The sequence below is a fragment of the Varroa destructor genome, unplaced genomic scaffold (assembly GCF_002443255.2).
Source record: "Varroa destructor unplaced genomic scaffold, Vdes_3.0 BEIS01000006.1, whole genome shotgun sequence".
NCBI lineage: Eukaryota > Metazoa > Arthropoda > Arachnida > Mesostigmata > Varroidae > Varroa > Varroa destructor.
In genome coordinates, this window is record NW_019211459.1 from 31,341,460 (window position 1) to 31,361,029 (window position 19,570).

Sequence of the window (19,570 nt, forward strand, 5' to 3'; positions counted from 1 at the left end):
AATAAGTACGGAAAGAGGAAGGGAAGAAGAAGAACGTGGGAAAATTGAAAAGCAAGCGAGTAATTCACAGAGGGAGAGGGAGAGGGAGAGAGATGTCGAGCAAGATACTTGAATTAATTACTGAAGACGACGACGACGACGACGATGATGATGATGATGATAATAATAATAATAATAATAATAATAATAATAATAATAATAATAATAATAATAATAATAATAATAATAATAATATAAATTAAACTGATAAGAAACAACTGCTAATGGCGGTGATGATGCTGATGCACCTACTGCTGATAATAACGACGACGACGACGATGATGATGATGATGATGATGAAATGATGAGAACGGATGATGATGTAATAAATAAATAATAAATATGGTAAATTTTAAATATTACAACTTCCTCTAACTCTGCATTCGAGGATATTATTATAAACAATTAATTATATAGCGCTTTGGATAGATGTATTCAAACTAATAATAAAGTTGTAAAACGGTAAAAGCGAAAAATTGTAACTGCTGCAACATTTTTTCAATATTGTGAGCAATAAAAAGTCGGTATAATTCCCATAGAAAAATGAAATTGATTGTTGATTGATTTAATTAACGTTAATTAATTATTAAAATGATTAACTTTTTTCTGTCTACTACTGCGGTTCTACTGCTATTCAATTAATAATTATGGTAGTATGATTATTATTATTATGGAAAAAGGAATTGAAGAGCTGCATCCTAAATGTGTGGTTGATTGTTAGCGTTTTTTTTTCTAGAACGCAGACAAACAGCATTATTAATAGGTGGTCGAAAAGTTTATTCATGACAATTGGACTTCTGAATGCGACAATCGTTTGTTGCATGGTCACGTATGTGACTCGTTTCCGTTTGTCAGACGAAACGCTACTGCGGTATGGCAGAGACACAGTGATCGTTTTAGACTGATGTGCTGCAATTTTGCTTCTGTTGCTCGCGAAAAGCACAAAGAGATACAGAGCAACATTGTTGTAAATCTTCTTCCTTCAAATTTCCTCTCGGATTTTCAGATTTTATAGGAGCACATCGACAGCAGTGACTAGAACCCCTAAAGTTTTGAATAATTGTAAGTATTTAATCATAATCTCGTAAGGTTTTTACTAACAGTGCGTCATTTACAAGTAAAGGTAAAGTAGAAGTAAAGTAAACTACAAAAACAAAGGCTCGAAACTGAAGCGTGTCGAGATGTGTGCTGTAAACACAGAACGGTCATACGTGGTACTACGGAGTGTGCAGACTTCCCTGAAGTAGTTCCGGTGGCAGAGAAAGAAGCCACGGCTTACTAACAACGCTTTTGTAAATGAACTGACCGACTAGACAAGTGAATAAATTCAGCCCGAATGTCGAAATGTATATCCTTGAGTGTTACAAGAACCGATTAATTATCCTAGCAGACGTATACAATATTATATTATGTATAATAACGTGATGACTCGAAAAAATACACAAAATTGAGAACAGTATATATATATATCCTGTAAAGTACGAATTAGGCTTTCGCAAGCAACCTCTCTACAGCATTCAGTTCCATCTCACATAGTAAATGTAAAGTCTATGACGTGACTATATGCGGAAGACCATAAACTACAGCCATATAAAATCAAATATATATTTTCTGCGGTTCCTTTTTTTCACCTACATTTTTCCTATCGCATAAATGTTTTTTCATGAAAAATATCTTTTTATTTGGCTAGACCATACAAGGTAACGTAATATACGCCCGTGGTACGTACAGGGTAATAAAATTGTTAAGTGTTTAAAAATGTTAGCTTCATTTTAATGATACTATGATGCTAGCTACTTTAAGCAAAGTAGCTTAATCTAGATTATGAAGAGAAACAGGAAGGATAATTGAAACGCCATGGAAAAACGGCAGAAACATTTAAAATCACTGGACCTGCCGTTTCAGTCTTAGACGCTATAGCTGCTTAGGGCTTTCGCACACCTTTTCCGCCGATGGCAGTCAACCGCAGGGGTTGCCCTCATAGTACTTCAGCCCGAAAAATTGTAGTGATTTTTCTATAGCTTGCAACTGTGATGTTTTCCATTAATTTTTTTGTTCCTAATAATTTTCATAGGAAATTTATACCTTTATCATTAATTCAACATTCCTCTAACGTTTGCAGTTTACTTGATGACGAATGTTTCTTACCGTTCGAAATGTGTTTCTTGACGCAGAAGTACATAGCCTAGGCCAGGTTCCGCTATGTCCTGAAATTGCGCATAGCTGACAGACACTATCATGCTGATTTATATTAGCCCGTTAGAAGTACCTTAGTAGAGAAAAGAGACGCCGTCGTTATCCTGCGATATCGACGATATCGTGTACGCAAGCAACAAATTTGATCGAGGTTTATTATAATTTATCTTACGAACAGATGAATGGGGTTGATAAAACAACTGTTACAGAGCTTAGTTCAACACTTTGCTATTCGCAAACAGGTGGCTTTTCAATAATAAAAAGGAGCGAGTAAAGAAAAAGATGTTTGATATAGAGCCGGAGAGCAGCTTGACAAGTAGTAAAATCGGAAGAAGTATGTTAAAGAGCTCTTTTCTGTTTTGATTTTTAAAATTTTGTTTTTTTTTTATCGAAAATTAACAATGCTTCCAAACACACTTGAGAACGAAAACAGCTCTTTATTGTTCACAGTTTCACAGTTCTAAAACTATTCATATTTATGCTTTTTAGTAAGAATGGTCCCTCGATAATTAGATATTTACTAGCTTTTTATTCACGTGCTGCGCGTAATTCCGATTTATGGTATAACGTGCCACGATCGTATAGCTCAGTGAAGTAAATCTAATAAAACAAAGCACGGGGTTCACTGCTCACTACCCCACAAAAGGTTTACTTGTCATCTGGGTCTACAACCCACAGACTCGTCAACTTTCATAAATATACAGAACCAGATGTACATAATTTCCGATATGTACAGTGGGTTATAACAATTAAGTTCCTCGTCTCGCGGCAAGCCTATCGCGCGAGTTCTTGTTCCCTTTTCTATCGGGTGTAATTAGATTTATTCGACACCGCAGTTAGTGCAAATTATTTTCTGAAATCGAATTTTTTTTTTAACAAAACGAACTGGTAACAACAAGGAGACAACACTGTCAATGCTAATCACTGCAAACTGCTCACAGTCGACCTTTAATGCCTATAATACGGGCCATAGTAAAATTTGTCCAACAGAGAATTTGTTATAAACAAGAAATCTTGAGGCAAATCAATGTATCTTCATCGCTTTACAGTCCTACCGTACAAGATATTTATTGGCCTTCTTAATAAACTTCCCACTAACACCCAGAGACTCTTTACTCACACCCATTATACGTGAATGCACCATACCCCACCTAATGTTACTATCGTCATTAAATGTTTTGTACAGAGTACCCGACATCTCAAAAGCTTCATTGCAAGCGCCAGTTCCATATGCCAATTGTTGTACTGGCTTTTTGCTACCCTAGAGCCCTAGTTACTCTTTGCCTGTCACAAAACGTAAACAAATTCTCCGCTCACGATATACTAACACGCGTCAGTTGAGCAGCACGAGCAGGTCATGGTTAATTGGTCGCTCTGTTCACCAGATGTCAAGTTGACGCGTGACAGCAACGTGAAGTTACAAATCTTCCAACAGAAATGAATGTCAGACGTGTTGATGATTGATGCTGCTACTGCTGCTGCTGCTACCACCGCCACAGCTGCTGTGTCGACGACTGTTGCGTGGATTCCGATTGCGTAACTGTGGGCAATAGCTTTTCGTGTGCGCTTTGTCACCTCCACCGTTATTGCATATGGGGCAATTGTACGAACGCAGCACGGGACATACGACTCTGCCGGATAAGTCACGAAGAGTATGACTCCTACGTAACGGCCAGTGTGGAAAAAGCACCAATTCGCTCATTAGCTCTGTTGTCTATGCTAGATTATACCTTTTATAGCCCCGCTCAGTCACTAGCGAGTTTCAAGCTGACATCATTGATGCTTTTTTGGGTGAACTTGAAAAGAAAATGCCGTAATCTCAATTCGCACACTAAGCTAGATCCTATGCAAGACACAATGAAAAAAAGAGGCGGCAGTAGGTGTTAGGTGTCGTTGTATCAGAGTATAATTAATTAAACTGCGTTTGAGTTTTTGGTCTTTTTTCAATTGTCCAAACGCTGGTTTCGATAACAGCCGGCTAATACAAATTATCGGTCGAAATATGCACAAAAAACTTTGTACAGATAAAATTAGTCGCAAGGAAACCTAAACTCTCACCTGTAAACATCTTCGGGCTCCCGATTATTCTGACAGAACTGGCAGTAGTTCCAAACAACCACTCGTTGTCGATTCGAAGTCTGGTATATAGCCGGTACATCAAGTCCTCTTACATTTGTTGAGGTACTGCTGCCATTTTCCCCTCCCTCGGGACCCGCTGGCACCGGATGTTGCCGGACGCTCTCCGTTCTGTTGCCCGATTGCTGATCAACTTGTGTTTGGTGCGCAGCTTTTTGGGAAGTGGCCGACTGCATTTGCAGACACTGATGTGCTTGCTGGCAGAAATCAACAGGTTCTCCGGATGTACAAGCCACGTCTGTCGGCATCATCTGATGAGACATTGGAATTAGCCCCGTCTGGCACATCGGCAATTGCATATACACCAAGGGCTGCGCTCCATACATTAGCTGGCCTGTGGTAAATCCAGCTGCTGCAGATGCTGGTATGCTGTGGCCTGAAACGCTATACAGAGACTGCTGTGTAAAACAGTGCAAAGGCGGTACAGCTGGATAGATTTGCTGGCAGTAATTTACTGATGGCTCTCGGATTGATTCAGTGGGTCCAATAACGTGCGCAGGAGGAAATGAGATTTGGGTCGATACCCCGCCATTGGTCTCCTGTTGATAGTCAACTAATGCTTTTTCCTTGTCTAGGGGAATGCTCGACTTGCCGCAGGTTTCCAGGGAAAGATTTAGTAACTTGGACGGTGCGTGCTGGTCTTCGTATTGTTGAGGGTGTGTTTTCATACTTCTGCTGCTGTAGAACTAGTTCCGGCTATTGTAATATTGGGACAAATTCCGTTTCGCATTGAAGTGGACTCAAGGGAGATAATCACTGGAACCAGATGCATTATTTACTGTAGGTATTCGCTAAGCAATTTTATATACGGCGAGTTATGTTTAGCATGATTGAAACACATTTAGCTGAGTAAATTAGTAGAAATATAAATTAAAATATTTAATGGCTTTATAAGTGGACGGTAGTAAACTACAAGCCAGTCCTAATGCTATGACACACACAGAACGATAGCATTATTTTACTAGCCGGTGTAAAGAAGCTGTCGATACGAGATTTACACACTTTAATTGATTCGTCCATCAAGTTAAAGTTGCTTCAAATGTCAATTTGCTTTTACTTATGCTTAAACCCATCTGCGGCCTGGGCTGTCCAATCTCGGACCATTCGACTCATTCTGACTGGAACATACACCGTACCTTAGGATTGTTTAGAAGTAGCCATGCTACCCTATTGTTTAGTATAATGTCATGGATGCTTTCGAACACTCAAGTCTGACACCGTATTGAATTTGATATTACAGAGGGTAATTTTCAGGAAGTCGCTGGTTCCTGCGATTAAAGAGGACATCTTGATTATTGATTGAGAGTATACCTTATCAAACGCATTTGTGCAGTATCGGTGTTAAATCAGAAAACTATTTTAGAACAGAGTATGACGCTATCAAATCAGAATCGAGCATTATAGTCCAAGTAGGTTCCGTTAATAGGTCGTAAGGTCACTTTGAAGGTTAACAGGAGCTGCAACAAGAAAAAAATCGTTACTTTTGCTACTATAATACAATACTCTTTTGACTGCTATCATGTATTTATAACACTACTTGTCGAAAACTAACATCAGCCTTATATCGAGACACTCTACGACATTGGAGAAGTAATGCACGAATTGATCTACTGATGCGCGCCTATTGGGTGGCGTTATACTATCTGGTGCGTGGTATTTTTTGATAGGTTCACTCTTCTGCTCCATGCCTGAAACTTCAACAACATTGATGACTAATAACGCTTTAAAGGCAGGCAGTGTATACTCTCGCCAAGTTCTACCTTTACCTCTTAATGCTAACTGCACCCGACTTGCATCCTCCTTGTCTCTTATGGCGACACTGTGTCCTTATCCCGCATAATTCAAATATTGCGATTTCTTTTCGTGCGCTCAACCTGGGCCGAATTTATGAGAGCATAAAGATTGTCGCCTCTTTCTTACTTACGTGATAGAGTGTTCCTAAGGCCAACCGTGTTCAACAACGAGTTTCCTTGTCTATGCAATGCCTCACCCCAGAACGAAGAACAATTTTGCTGTGCTGGATACAGACGCCAAAGGACCGCTGGTAGGAGCCCTTAAGCAGACAACAGGTAAATCGGTTCGCCATATTGGATCACAACGAATTTTCAGCCAGAATTATAACGACGTGCACACGCATTTCGGGTGCATGTTTGCAAACTGGACGTACAATCAAAGCATTTTATACGAACATGTTTTTCCACAATGAATTGGTGGCTGTGGCTCATGTCGGTGGAAACCGACGATTTTTTTACGCTCTGATTTCTACTACCGTTCAAGATATATTTGGTAAGAACCTATATTTTAAGACATAAGAGAAGGTGGAAGCGCATTTAAAACAGTGGCATCTGAATACTATAGTATACATAACAGCCCACATTCGTTTTTGCTTTTGCTGTTTTCGTATATAATAGGAATTCTATGATAGATAGACATATTCCTTATCATTCTTTCACGAATGCGTGCATGAAGTTGAAAGTGAACTTATGAATGAAAATGTGATAACTTGGGTTTTCTTGGCCATAGGGTCACTCTTTTTCATGAACGCGTATTCAAGAGGCCACCTTTGCATTGTCGTTGTGCAACTATAATGAAGCCATTTATAGTGGAAAAAAATATATACATATATGCCTGTACTAGTATATTGATTTATTTACTTGCCGCTACTCATTTATGATTTGACGATTATATAGATGCTATAAGTTCGATATATATATATGTATATAAGGTTGGAATATTAATAAAAGCGGCTTTTTATTGTTTCACTTTTCCTGTTTGTTTATTTCATATCAATGATATATAATCATTGACCGTATATAGAGAGGAAAACTGAAATAGTTGCTTGAAGGAATCTGCTAAGTTCAAAGATGATATCTTTGAGTTAAACGGTGTACTGCACCCCGGTCGGCCATTCGAAAAGGCAAGAAAGATCTCAGATGGCAAAAAACTAGTTAATTGGACGCGAAGATAGGCCGCGACCATTTGACCATTGTTAGGCACCTTGAATACATGGAGTTTCTATCAGAAGTTACTAGCCCCGACGCCCCATAATCTAGCTTATTAAACATGGTCTCTCATTTGCTGTCGACGTTTTACGCCGCGCTGAGCAGCGCGTAGCCACAATGATGGGTCTTCACATGAAATAATTACGCGCGTTAAGCGGTGGTGTTACCAAAATAATATGATGCAATGACACGAATGGGTAGTCTCAAAACATACGTTTACGCGCAGTGTTGAACCAGATATCCATTCCAAAAAAATCATGCTTCGCGTTTGATAGGATTAAAAGGGTCCTATATACGGGAAAATTTTTCTAGAAGACATGACATTCAACTGGAATCTGTATCAAGGCAAAGTAATCTTTCTTCACAAAAACCAGGCCTTAGGTAGCAAGTGTCGTTAAAGTCGCCGTGTAAGAACTTGAACAAGAAGTTCTTTTGCACTCGCCATATTCTTCATGCTTCATACCGACGGCTTACGACCTTTTTCAATCATTGGCAAAGGAAATTAGTGACCGTACATTTGACCTTAAATAGAATCTAAAAATCTAGCTGGGCGAGTCCTTTAATGCTACACCTGGAAATTTACCGCGAGACAGAATAATTAGATGGCTGAAGGTCGTATAGGGTGCAAGCGAATACATAGTAAAGTCATTACTAGGATATGAGTGAAAAATAGCATCTTTAATACCTTATATATGTATACATATATACGGAACCTTTTCGGTTTTCTTGACAATCTATCTGATCATAAGAAACCTAAGTACTATAAAAAAAAGAAAGATGACTAAAGGAAATTGTAAGCATAGGAAGGGGTCGGGTTTTCCGTGCAAAATGGTAAAAATAAGTAATTTCTATCGATCTCTTCTTACATTTATTTGCTGAACTTTTCCCGTGGCGCTTTCGAGAATCTGACAAAATATCTCCAAGAAATTGCAACACAAGCATTCTAGAGAAAGCGGCTAAAGAAAAGCAAACGTAGGCGAGAATAAGAGCTTCCGTAAATAAGAGCCAAAGTCAATTCTAGAATTATGAAAGCGATATTCGCGCTCAAACAGTCCATAAATATTTTTAATATGATATTATTTTGCAACGATAACTGACTGACTTAAAGGCTTTAAAGGTTCACCTGCTAGCCTATTGGAGGCAACCGAAACAGAACTTAATTTTGAATATTTATCAAAACATCAAACTTTGTCATCTACAGAGGACAGTCCCCGTTAATATTTTATACACATGGTTCTATTAGGAATTATAGTAATATAGAAGAATCTATTGCAATTTAGTTAGTGCTTATAGAGAAAAAATAATAAAAGTCAACTTGTGACAAATGGATGATAAACAATTGGCAGCTATACTCGTCATATTCCCATGATAATATCATACATGTTTTAACAGTCAACCCTTTTATAGCAGAGAATACTATATCATTCAATAGCTGCTGAACGCGCGAAATTCAAATTGACAATGAGCATTCCTGAGACCTTTCTTTTTCTCCCGTTTCAAAATTGATTCCGCACCGGAATAATCATAAGCGACACGATACCATCCGCTGTGGCCGAACTCCTCAGCTACATTATTAACAGAATGACTATTGACGACAGTAGCGTATCGTTGTGAAGCTGCGATGAATTCCGTAAGTGAAAACTGCCTGTCCTGAAAGAATATGGAATCAATTGTAATGTGACAAATCTATGTGTAGCATACGCCTATGCGAGGTAGAGAATCGGGAAGTCATTCGGCGTTTTATGAGATGCTCGGTTATACCATATACGATAATGGTGTTCAACTAGAACGATATTTGTTTACACCCATTCGACCCCATCAGAAAATTTAGTATCTGGAAACGCATGCGCTGATGTGATTTTCATGAACAAATCTCGATTCTATCTACTTTTGTTCAGTAACAGTTTATCATAAATTGTATATATAGGTTATAGATAGATAGCCATGTGAAAACTTTGCTGTTCATCCTTTGGAACTGAGTAGTTGTGATAAAAATGTACTAGATAAATTTCCATTCATACACATTCACCTTCATACAAACATATCAAAATCCTTTATCAACAGGTTTTTGGCTCAGGGAGATGAAACGTCTCTAGCAACTTCGTGTATTGCCTGGCGAAGTTGAGCTACAAATAGCCAAAAGCCAGGTCACAAGCTACCCATTTTTATTTTGACGCGTCATTTGGACCGTTGTTCGGGTAATATCACCCGCCAAAGCAGCTCAATTTGGAACAAGCACAGGGTTACACATTTCTATTTTGAGCCATCTAGTTAATCGTATTTGTAAGATAAATTATTAAAAATTGGTATTTTCGTTAATTTTTTCGTCAGTCGATAAGATGGAGACAGACGCGTTTGACCAAGTGCAACTACGTAGCGAATGCTCTGGTGGCATTATAAATAGAAGTTTTTTGAAAAATTACTGAGGCACTGCTGACGATCGAACGCAGAAATTCATAGTTGTGAATTAATTTTCCCTACCTATCTCGTCACGGTTTACATTGGTAGTTACAAGAGATGCTCTCCCGCATTTTGCAAAGCGTTCAGCTAATTATGTTTTGATATAAACTATCCTGTGGAACAGCCTTATTTACAGGCGCGCTTTACAGGGCTGCTTTGTTCGAACCTACCTTGGGTTTGGCTTTCCATTTTCTGCCCATCTTAGAATTAATACAGTAGTTTATATACATTTGGCTGATATAATACATGACGTATTGCTTGCGCCATCAAATGCACATCATTGCGCCAAATAGATAATATAGTGCTCCGAAATCCGCTTAAAAACACAATGTAACGCTGGACTATTTTCCTTAGTAGATTGTACGTATGCTTCACAAAGTGGGTTGCGCCTATACATGCAAATGCATCCCCTTTTAAACAACCTCCAATTGACTCGTTGAATTTAAATCTTTGTCATGAAATTTCTACCTATGGGCAATTCGTAACTCGCTAGTCATCCCTACGATGAGTCGTACCGTGTCTAGGTAACACGACAATGTGGGCTCTTTGTGGGAATCAAATCAAATGGCGGACGCTTGTCGTGCAAAACGATGCTCGTTGTCGAGGCGTGTTCTTGATAGAGGCGAGGAGAATGACTTGGTTGGCTGCTGTATTTGCTGGGAATAAGTATTAACTGATCTGTAACTTGAAGCGTTACCTCTCACTCACCTATGGCAGACCCGAAGGGAGAGTAAAAGAGCTGCTGGTTCCACCAGGATGTATGTCGTCGCCTCGCCTCCAACCGACCGGCCGAGCGACCGACCGAGCGACCGAGCGACCGACCGACTGACTGACTGACTGACGTGTCTCGACTTGACAATACCCCCTGATGAACTATACATTTGCTCGCTGGTTCATTCGGATTAGTATGTACTGCAAGCAGGTGCCACCTTCAGTGCTCAGAGGGGTATGCAAGAGGTTGAGCCAACTCCTCCTTGGTCTGAATGATGCCCTGATTGCGACGTCTCCCATCTGTGCACCAACAGGTAGGGCGTCGATGGCTAAGCGAAACAGGCGTGGCTCTTTCCTTTTTGGCCGCGTACGTGTACATCGAAGGAAGCAGCTAGCAGATGCGCGTAAAGAGAAACGCTACGCAAACAGAGCGAGCGCCTTCCCGGCGGTTGAGCCTATTCGGAATCACTTGTACAAATGGCGCAACGTCCCGGGAAAATCGGCAGATATGTATTTTAACATAGTGAGGCAACCCGATTGGAGGGTTTCATTATGAATGAAATAAAAAATAATTGTAACAGATGGTAAACAAAACAGTATAAAAAACACATTTTGCTTGTTTTTTGACGCCTTAAACGTTGACTGAGTTGTAGATTCAGAATATGGATCTTACCAGAAAAATTCAAGCAAAATTTTCAAAATTTTATCTATTATACGCCATTAGCTCGGAGAGCTAACGAGTGGTCAAAAAACTTAAGAAGGTTACTCTTCGTTATTAGTTCGATACTATAATATACCATAATTATAAAGGCTTCAACAATTCATAGACCCTTAGGTGGAAGAACTATGAGAAAGATCTCCAATTAGAGCAAACGGATATTTCAGGCATCTAAATCGTGTGAGTCTTTGAATCATCTAGCTAAATCAAGGAGTGTTTGGCTAAACGTCGGTGCCGATAAAAGCTGAATAAATCGAAGGACGTACTTACATTTTTTGATAACGAAACATTTGACAACTGAAACAAATTGACGTATGCACCTGCACTATTAGTAAAATTTCAGCATCGCAATGGAGATTCAACTGTTACTGTAGAATAACCAGGCAAGAAGTTAGTTCATTCTGGAATATTTTCCTCTTAAAGCAACTTATGATCTTTCCGATCCTTTGATAAAACTGACAAATTTATCTCGATTATGGTTGGCTAGCCCAAAAAATCAGCAGGTGGCAGTTTCGATTGAAACTGCCTGTCCTCTATTTCTAGCTGTGCGTTATTTACAAAACGCGAGCCTGTTCACGTCCTGAATGCGTAAGTTTTTTTCATTTCATCAGGACTTTTCGGTTTTATCTTACGGTCCAACATTGGCGAAACAGATACTGAAGCGACCGATGCTAAAGCGTAGACAGCTTGAAAAGGTCCACTACCCATAAGGCTCTCTCTCTCTAAACTTCTTGTGAGAGAGAGCCTAAGTAACGTTAAATGACCAATTGATTCGTTAGCTAAGGATAGATTAGCTAAGTTCCTAATGTTTATAAAAGGCCCGACATTAGCAGAAGAAACCAAGATTTCGACGAAGAAGACGGACGAACAAATATCATGTCGTTACTAAATAAAATAAAATTCAAATATTCGTTTTTGAGACTGTTAGACTGTTTTGAGACTGTTAAATGTATACCCTCTCTAGTGGGTCACAAAACAATTCTTCAGATCTCTACAAAAATCCGTAGGGTTAGTGAAAACGTATTGATCAAATGATCTTCTAGAGCTAATCCGTTTGCGCTAATATGATGAATGATCTACTGTTGAAATTTATTGTTTATATGCTTACACCGTTCTGGCATACTGGTGAAAGCGGTCTTAAAAACATGTCCAGACTGAAACATATTTAAACGTTACAGACATACTCTTTATTTAAGGTATATGTCACTTGGATTTATCAAGGTTTGATAGGAAAAATTGTATTTATTAAAGAGCACACACCAAAACGCAGCAGGCATCGAAAAAGCCTTGGGACAAATTATTGGCACCTGTAAAGCTCGATGATGACGCCGCAAGCCTCTCTGATACGATATATGAATGAATATATGATTTTATGTCGAAGTTATGCTGCTAAACTTAGTTAACTTCTGGGGCAAACTGTCGTTCCTTTAACGTTATACATATATATTATATCTGATTTATCTATGGTAGCAGATTTGTGGCACCGTTTCTAACTATCCAATGATAAAGGCTGAGGATTGATGGCATTCTCCTATAAAAGCCACAGGTATTTTCTGAACGGTGGTTTCCCATAAAATAAGAAATCCTTTTCTGCTATTTTTAGCAATCAAGCCGAAGTCGTTGAGGAGTACTTGGTAGGCCATTTTCAATTTAATTGCTACCCCTGAGATCGCATAGAAAGCCGCATTACTGTCTTAAGAACCAGAGTTTCAATTCCTCGGCACATCATAAGGTCATTTTCCCTTAACATGGCGAGCGTATGCTTTACGTACTCTAAATCGCACTTTTTCGATAAATAAACTCTGTAACAGCAGATATTATATCTTTGAATTTCAAATGCTTCGTTTGTCCTTGCCATTTAGGTTTGATGAAGTTAAGGGCAAACGGGCTTAATTACTTTGTCACTTATATTAAGCCGGAAGGGGTACTATGCGTGGTCATCGAAGCCTGTTACCTGGAACAGCAGTAGTATCGGGAACGATCACACGTGGACTAAGGTATGTCAGTTTATTATTATAAGGAAGTCACACCAGTGCCGAAAAATATAACGGCAACAAGTTAAAATCTACTTGTATCAGAGAAAAGGAGCCTATGGGAACAATCAATTCTGTATAATCCTGATAATCAATTAAACCTGAAATGATGATGAATATGAGCTTAGATTAGGTTTGGACCAGGGTTAATAATCAGTCAAAATGACTACATATTGTTTACCTAATCAATAATAAAGTCGAACTATCGAGTCGAAATAAAACATGGTTGAATGTTTCAAAGTAATTGTACCGAGCTCCTGGTAGTCTAAATAAAGATTACGATAGACCTCCAATTAATAGTAACTGAATCTAAAGTTCCTAGTTTAATGTTATAAAATATAATTTTCGTATACCTATTACATGTAGACCCTGATCTACTATAGTAGCAACAGCTCGAGCGGTCACAACGACAGTGGTTACGACTTCCCGAACACTGGAAATGCAAGCGGAAACCTCAAATACAGTCGAGAAAGAACTAGCCGAGTTGATGGCGGTAGCAACATGGAAGCGGAACAATGGCTGGCTATATTGCACAGATGATTGGAGGGACCAGAATAACGTATAATAAACAGTATCAGATGGTCTAGACAAGCTGATGGGTGTTTCTAGTGTCGGAACTCTGGCTCGCGGTTCGCTCATGTTCGGAACTTTGGCGTTAAAAATCAGACTGATTAGGTATCGGGGGTCATTGCAATCGGCGATGGGGCCTTTTGAGGTTCAGTTCCAACAGTTGTAGGAAAAAAATCGCAAGTAACAACAACAGCTGTACTTTCAAGAAGATGTGGTAAACTTAAGTATTTGAATCATATTCAATTTTTTTTTAAGCTTGAAGTCACGAACTCTTTTCCTTAATGTCGATAGAATAAAAATAAAAAAAAGGAGCTGTTGTTGGGTTATGTATCCCCATATGGCTATTAAGAGTATCGAAAATGGGGTCTAGAGATTCTCGCGTATATGAATAATCTGACGAATTCCAAGTAAATAAAACCCCCCTGGAATAATTATTAACGCGTAATTTATGTTTCGGCACTTCTAACTTAATCAAAGTACTCTACATAGCTCATTCTAGATAAGGAACGCCAAACAAAAATCACAGAAAAAAAAAAGTAAGGGTAGGTCCTTTATTATTAATTCGCCTTCTTAGCTCATAAATATAATAATGCTACGTTCACACACAACCAGACCGCTGGCAGCTAAGTATCCTTTGCTCCGATCAGATAATTGTCTGATAACGCGATTTGACAAGGTATCTAGTACAGCAAAGTGTTCTAACATTCAAACGTTCAACTATATATCACCTGTAATGGATCAGTGAAACCACGCATACCCTAAAGATAGGGGCGCAGTACATGTAGTCCGGAACGAAAGATCTGCGAAATATTTATTGCTCTCCCCTAAGAGATACCCGCTCAAGTGGACGGGGACAACTGAAAGCAAATTTAAATGTAAGGTTGATAGCAATGGCCTGTAAAAAACCATACCCGTTAAGTTTCTCATAAACTTAACGCTCTCCATTCCGACAGTAATTTATAAGTATATTATGTTTTTCAATATAGTATTCAAAAGGAATTTTGCATTTGTCCGACTACATGGCTTCAGCCATATCTCAACCAACATGAGTTGTGTTGGGTCGCCGTTTGAAACGGAATTGTGAGAAATCTTTTATTCGGATTTAAGCTAGAGCGCCGTGTAAGTTAAGGCAAGTGAATTTCTGGAAAAATTCACTATGTATCATAAGTTCGTCAGGATAAAAGCATAAATGCTGCCTAGGTTTATATAGAAAAAAAAAAAAAGATGCTATTTATGGTCAAGATGCGTTATCAGTTCGAACGGCCCAAAGATGATTCTATCGCTTTTTTTTTCCTGAAAATTTTGATATGAAACGCACTCTTCGTAGTGATCGTTGAAATACGTAAAATTTGATGAAATCACAGCTAAAATGGGGGACAAGATCGACAGCTGAATAGCCATAACATAACCACGTAACTGAACATTGACCGTCGAGAATCTTAAACTACTTAGGAAAATCAGATTACAAACAAAAAAAAAATTGATGTTTATACATCTTACGGATTGATGCAAATGACGTTGCTGGATCGTCTTGCCATCTGCGAACTTCAGAAGAAGGCAATCCGAAATCGAGCCATATCTAAAATAGTTATGAGCAGAATTTGCCAAAAAAAATGATTTTTAAAGCAAGCAAAAGCACCTCAGTTTGTGGCAAGGTTTGCACTGACGCCAAAAAAGATGAAGGCATATGTTTGGTGGGACCTAATAGGCATGGACAACATGAACTGCTATAGCTTGACCAAACGATTTATACAAACCTCTGCTATAAATCAAAAATTCACTACAATAAGCCATTGGAAAAAATTGACCCGACGATAGCAAACAGAAGAAGCATCGCCTTTTATTATAACAATGCCAGACCATACACGTTTTCAAGTTCCGAGAAAGATTTGCAACGATTGCTATTCGTCCGCAGAAGTTTCACCGTGAGAGAATCTCTCAAAAATGGCACACAGTCATTAATCGTATTTTGTTTAGCAAACTTATTTTAATATATAAAAAATATTTCTTTTTATTTTAATTTAAAAACTATTAAAACCTTTTCAACAGCCCACCGATTACCTGCCGATTGTTTGTCCATATCGACTAGAGCCTATGAGGAGAGCACTGCTTCATATTTAGGTTTTCAATCAAATTGAATTGCCTATCAGATATGGAACATGTAAAACTCTTCTAACATTATCTAGAAAATGTTTACTTGTTCTACGAAAATCTTTCCAGGCCTCAATATCCTTCGTAGGCATTTAGATCCTTAAATTCTAATTGACTGCCTGCATTTATTTATTAAGCAAAAAATCTGGCATTAGAACAATTATACCCGTTTTGTGATTACATGGGCGGTCACACATATTGCGCCAAATTGACTCAAATTCTTAGATCCGTTAGGTTTCTAATGAACATAAATTTGGGATAATAGTTTAGTTTTTCGATGTGTTATTCTGTCGCTAAAATATTTATGTACTGATGCAGTATTGATATCTACTATCTCAAGACTTTACGTTCATAAAATGGGCCCTATCGCAGAGCCATCTTATGTAAAATATAGTATCTAAGCATATGTGACATTTTTGGATATTCGTTAGGCACCTATCCAATACATGTTAACGACACTTTACGCGTACTCAGGTATGTAGAAGGACAATATAATAACTATGAATTACTTTAGATCACGCGAGGAGTATAAACATATACGTCTAATCCAATGATAGGCAGATAGATAGATAGATAGGCGTGTGACAACGACTGCACCGACGACGCTCTCCATCGCGCCATTGTGATGCTGTAAGAGATGAAATGTGGCGCATTTAAATATCTGAAACCGGGAGCGATCAGTCAGCCACAGACAGATAGCGGCAGTCCCGCAAACGGTCGATACCACTGTGCCTACGAATAATCAGACTAGACATAGACGAGATTCTCTGCGGCTTGCTTTGAATCTCTTCTAGATGCTATGCACCGGCGTCGTTTGTTCAGCGAAAATATGGTGGCTGCGTTTTGAAATGTCGGAGCAATTAGCAGACGACGTGTGCGTGATACCAGCGCGCCCCCTTTGTCCAAAGAGATGGCTGATACGTGTTATGTTTAGAAACCTACTTTAAGCTAATATTTTAATAGAACCCTACACCGCGTTCGTCAAAAAACACTTGGGTACTTTATTATTTCTATTGGTGCTTTTCTAGATGATTAAATTCGAAATGAATTTCGAAACGATCTTTTATATATATATATATATATATATATATATATATATATGCACGTATCCAGCCAAAACATTAAATCGAGGCTTCATTTGATCGTACCTATATTTACATGCGATGCTTGGGCGTCAGGTCAAAAGGTATCCTCGTTTAATTACAAACGCTTTTACAGGGTCATACAAAGTGATACAGTTGTCTCGCTATGTTTGACGCGCACAATGGTCCGCAATGCTCAATGCTACAAAATATACAGGAGGGATTCCATCTGTCTCTCTCTATATGCAAAACACGACCCGCCACGTCTGCGATCTGTTAGGGAATCCAAAGTTTCTTCCCTTGTTTCGTTCTACGTTTCAGCAGAAAAAGGCGCGGAGTAAACATCATTCGAACTTCGTTATAAAGAGGGAACTCTTACAGTCACTCTAACATGAACATATCTGCCTACGAACTTTAGAGATCCGAAGTGTAGACTGAAATTAGTTTATGCCGGGACGAATCGTCTGACGCAGTACCTGACGGCCATTACGGACGTCAAGGCGTTGTTTTCTCGTTATATACAAACTTTATCAATTAAACATGCACCATAGGCAGGTATTACTCCCAGATTTGAACCAGTCGTCCTTTTTTCGATATGGAAATGACGATTTCGTCATATAAAAGAGAAATAATAATAATAGCTATCCTCACCGACTTATGAAACCCGTAGAGAATTATACACTGGGAGCAAGAATACGTACGAAGAAAAGGAAAGGAAATATACCCATAACGGCGGCCGAAGCGATTAAAGGATCACTATCACACACTATTGAGTGTTCCCCTTTTGTTTGGCTGTCTGTGTTGACTGTTAGCCTATAAGGCTCTGTAGTAGCATTAGAGGATACAATGGAAGTGCATGACCCCTATCCATAGGTCGTCTGTGGTCCCCCATATCAAAGCTTTCTAGGGCACGCTACACCTGATGGCAAATCGAAGTGTGACGAAGGACAGACCCTAAGTGGCTTGCTTGGCCTCTTGGCATATATTCCGTACTCCCTCTTACTCTGGGCGTGATGGCCTCTTCGATTGCTATATATCTTCTATCTTTTTCTCTCCCTGGCAAATCTTTGTCAGTTCAACACCCTAGCGGTCGCTGAAGTGGTTCCACTGAGCTACCGAGGGGCTTGAAAGTGAGGCGATAATAGATTTAAGGGGCTTCGCCTTCCTCCCAGGTTCTTTTCTGTCAACGGGGCTCTTTAAAAAGGAAGATGCCAACATCGCCAATCTAAGAGGCATATGCCCGTCGAGTTGTGGGTTAGACAGTTGGGTCTCCGTAGGGAAACGCAGCACCTGTGGATACTGAAGACTTGCCTTTTCCTTCCAGGATTCACAAGTGAACTGGTCTGACAGACATGTACCATTGTGCCTTGCCTTATTATATATTAATTCTGATAAATTCTGTTCAAACAACTACTCGGCTGCAATTGACTAGTGTGTGTGTATTATAGGTATGTGTGTGTTGATCCGTTATTATTTAGTGAATTATATACTTATAAAATAATTTTACCTCAAAGGGCATGTTTCTCCAAAAAAACGCAAAAGCTGAAGCTATTAAGGGATGACAACCCTCGTTCCGAGTGTGTAATACATATATGCTGGATATACACTGATATCAGAAGTCACTGGAGTGTGGGTATAAGTTCAGCTTGTTTCGTAGAGGATAATATACTAACAGATTGGCTTGTGGTATACTGTACATACATTTAAATAAGCAAACGTTTTTTTTTATTTTGTCAGAGGTGGCATAGTTTTGATCAGAGCGTAATATAAAACGATTATCATTATACGCCATTCTGACACATACAGTTTCCATAAATAATAGGCTTTTTTAAACTCGGTTTTTATTTTATTAGCGAATTTTAGGTGTGACAATGGTGTTTAGATTATAGATTATAGTCCGAGATACCAATTTTTCGCCAAAATTCAACCAAAGTGAAGGTGCTATTACAAAGTAATGCAAGACATTTATTTGAGAATGAGAATCCGACATATTTATTTTGTTTTGGAAGTTAATTAATGACCTACTGTCAGTGAAGGTTGGACTACGCTCGAATATCATGCCGGATGTTGAGAACACGTCAAACAATACAAAGGGTATATATATAGATATATATAAGTCTGTTCAGTACGGGGACAGATTATCTTGTATATGTAAAAAAACAAACCTCGTCAACAGACGAGAGACAAATAAGAGGAAAAGAATTCGTTTTTCTTCAAGACAGCTACGATGATGAAGGATTACTAAAAACGTCACGTGGTCATCATGTTGGTAGCCCGGTGTGCAAGACAGGACGATGCCACAAGTCCGATGTAAACCGCAGTTGTAAAAAAAAAGATGCTATAAATATTACTTCGATCTACGTAACCAAGTCGGGTCAGTGATTTACCTTATATACTTAACTGCTTAACATATATATATATATATATATATATATATAGAGAGAGAGAGAGAGAGAGAGAGAGAGATAAAGA

General features: G+C 38.8%; 1 protein-coding gene and 2 long non-coding RNA genes across 4 annotated transcripts; 1 reads left to right on the forward strand and 2 right to left on the reverse strand.

Moving 5' to 3' along the window:
• Window positions 1-2,361: 2,361 nt before the first annotated feature.
• LOC111253322 (uncharacterized) lies at window positions 2,362-5,495 on the reverse strand. The gene is made up of 3 exons (XM_086973860.1): window positions 5,374-5,495; window positions 4,294-5,127; window positions 2,362-3,896 (listed from the first exon to the last, which is right to left on the reverse strand). Exons 2-3 carry the CDS (start codon window positions 5,037-5,039, stop codon window positions 3,680-3,682), a joined length of 963 nt encoding a protein of 320 aa, XP_086829986.1. The 5' UTR covers window positions 5,040-5,127; window positions 5,374-5,495; the 3' UTR covers window positions 2,362-3,679.
• A 1,011-nt stretch (window positions 5,496-6,506) lies between these two features.
• Window positions 6,507-14,299, forward strand: LOC147755120 (uncharacterized). Its single transcript, XR_015316277.1, has 3 exons — window positions 6,507-6,657; window positions 13,125-13,259; window positions 13,662-14,299. It is a non-coding gene; the product is annotated as an uncharacterized LOC147755120 (long non-coding RNA).
• Window positions 8,619-11,321, reverse strand: LOC147755121 (uncharacterized). Of its 2 annotated transcripts, XR_015316276.1 has the most exons (3): window positions 11,218-11,297; window positions 10,542-11,012; window positions 8,619-9,023 (listed from the first exon to the last, which is right to left on the reverse strand). It is a non-coding gene; the product is annotated as an uncharacterized LOC147755121 (long non-coding RNA). The 2 variants fall into 2 exon arrangements; XR_015316275.1 differs by having other exon boundaries at window positions 10,542-11,321.
• Window positions 14,300-19,570: the final 5,271 nt, after the last annotated feature.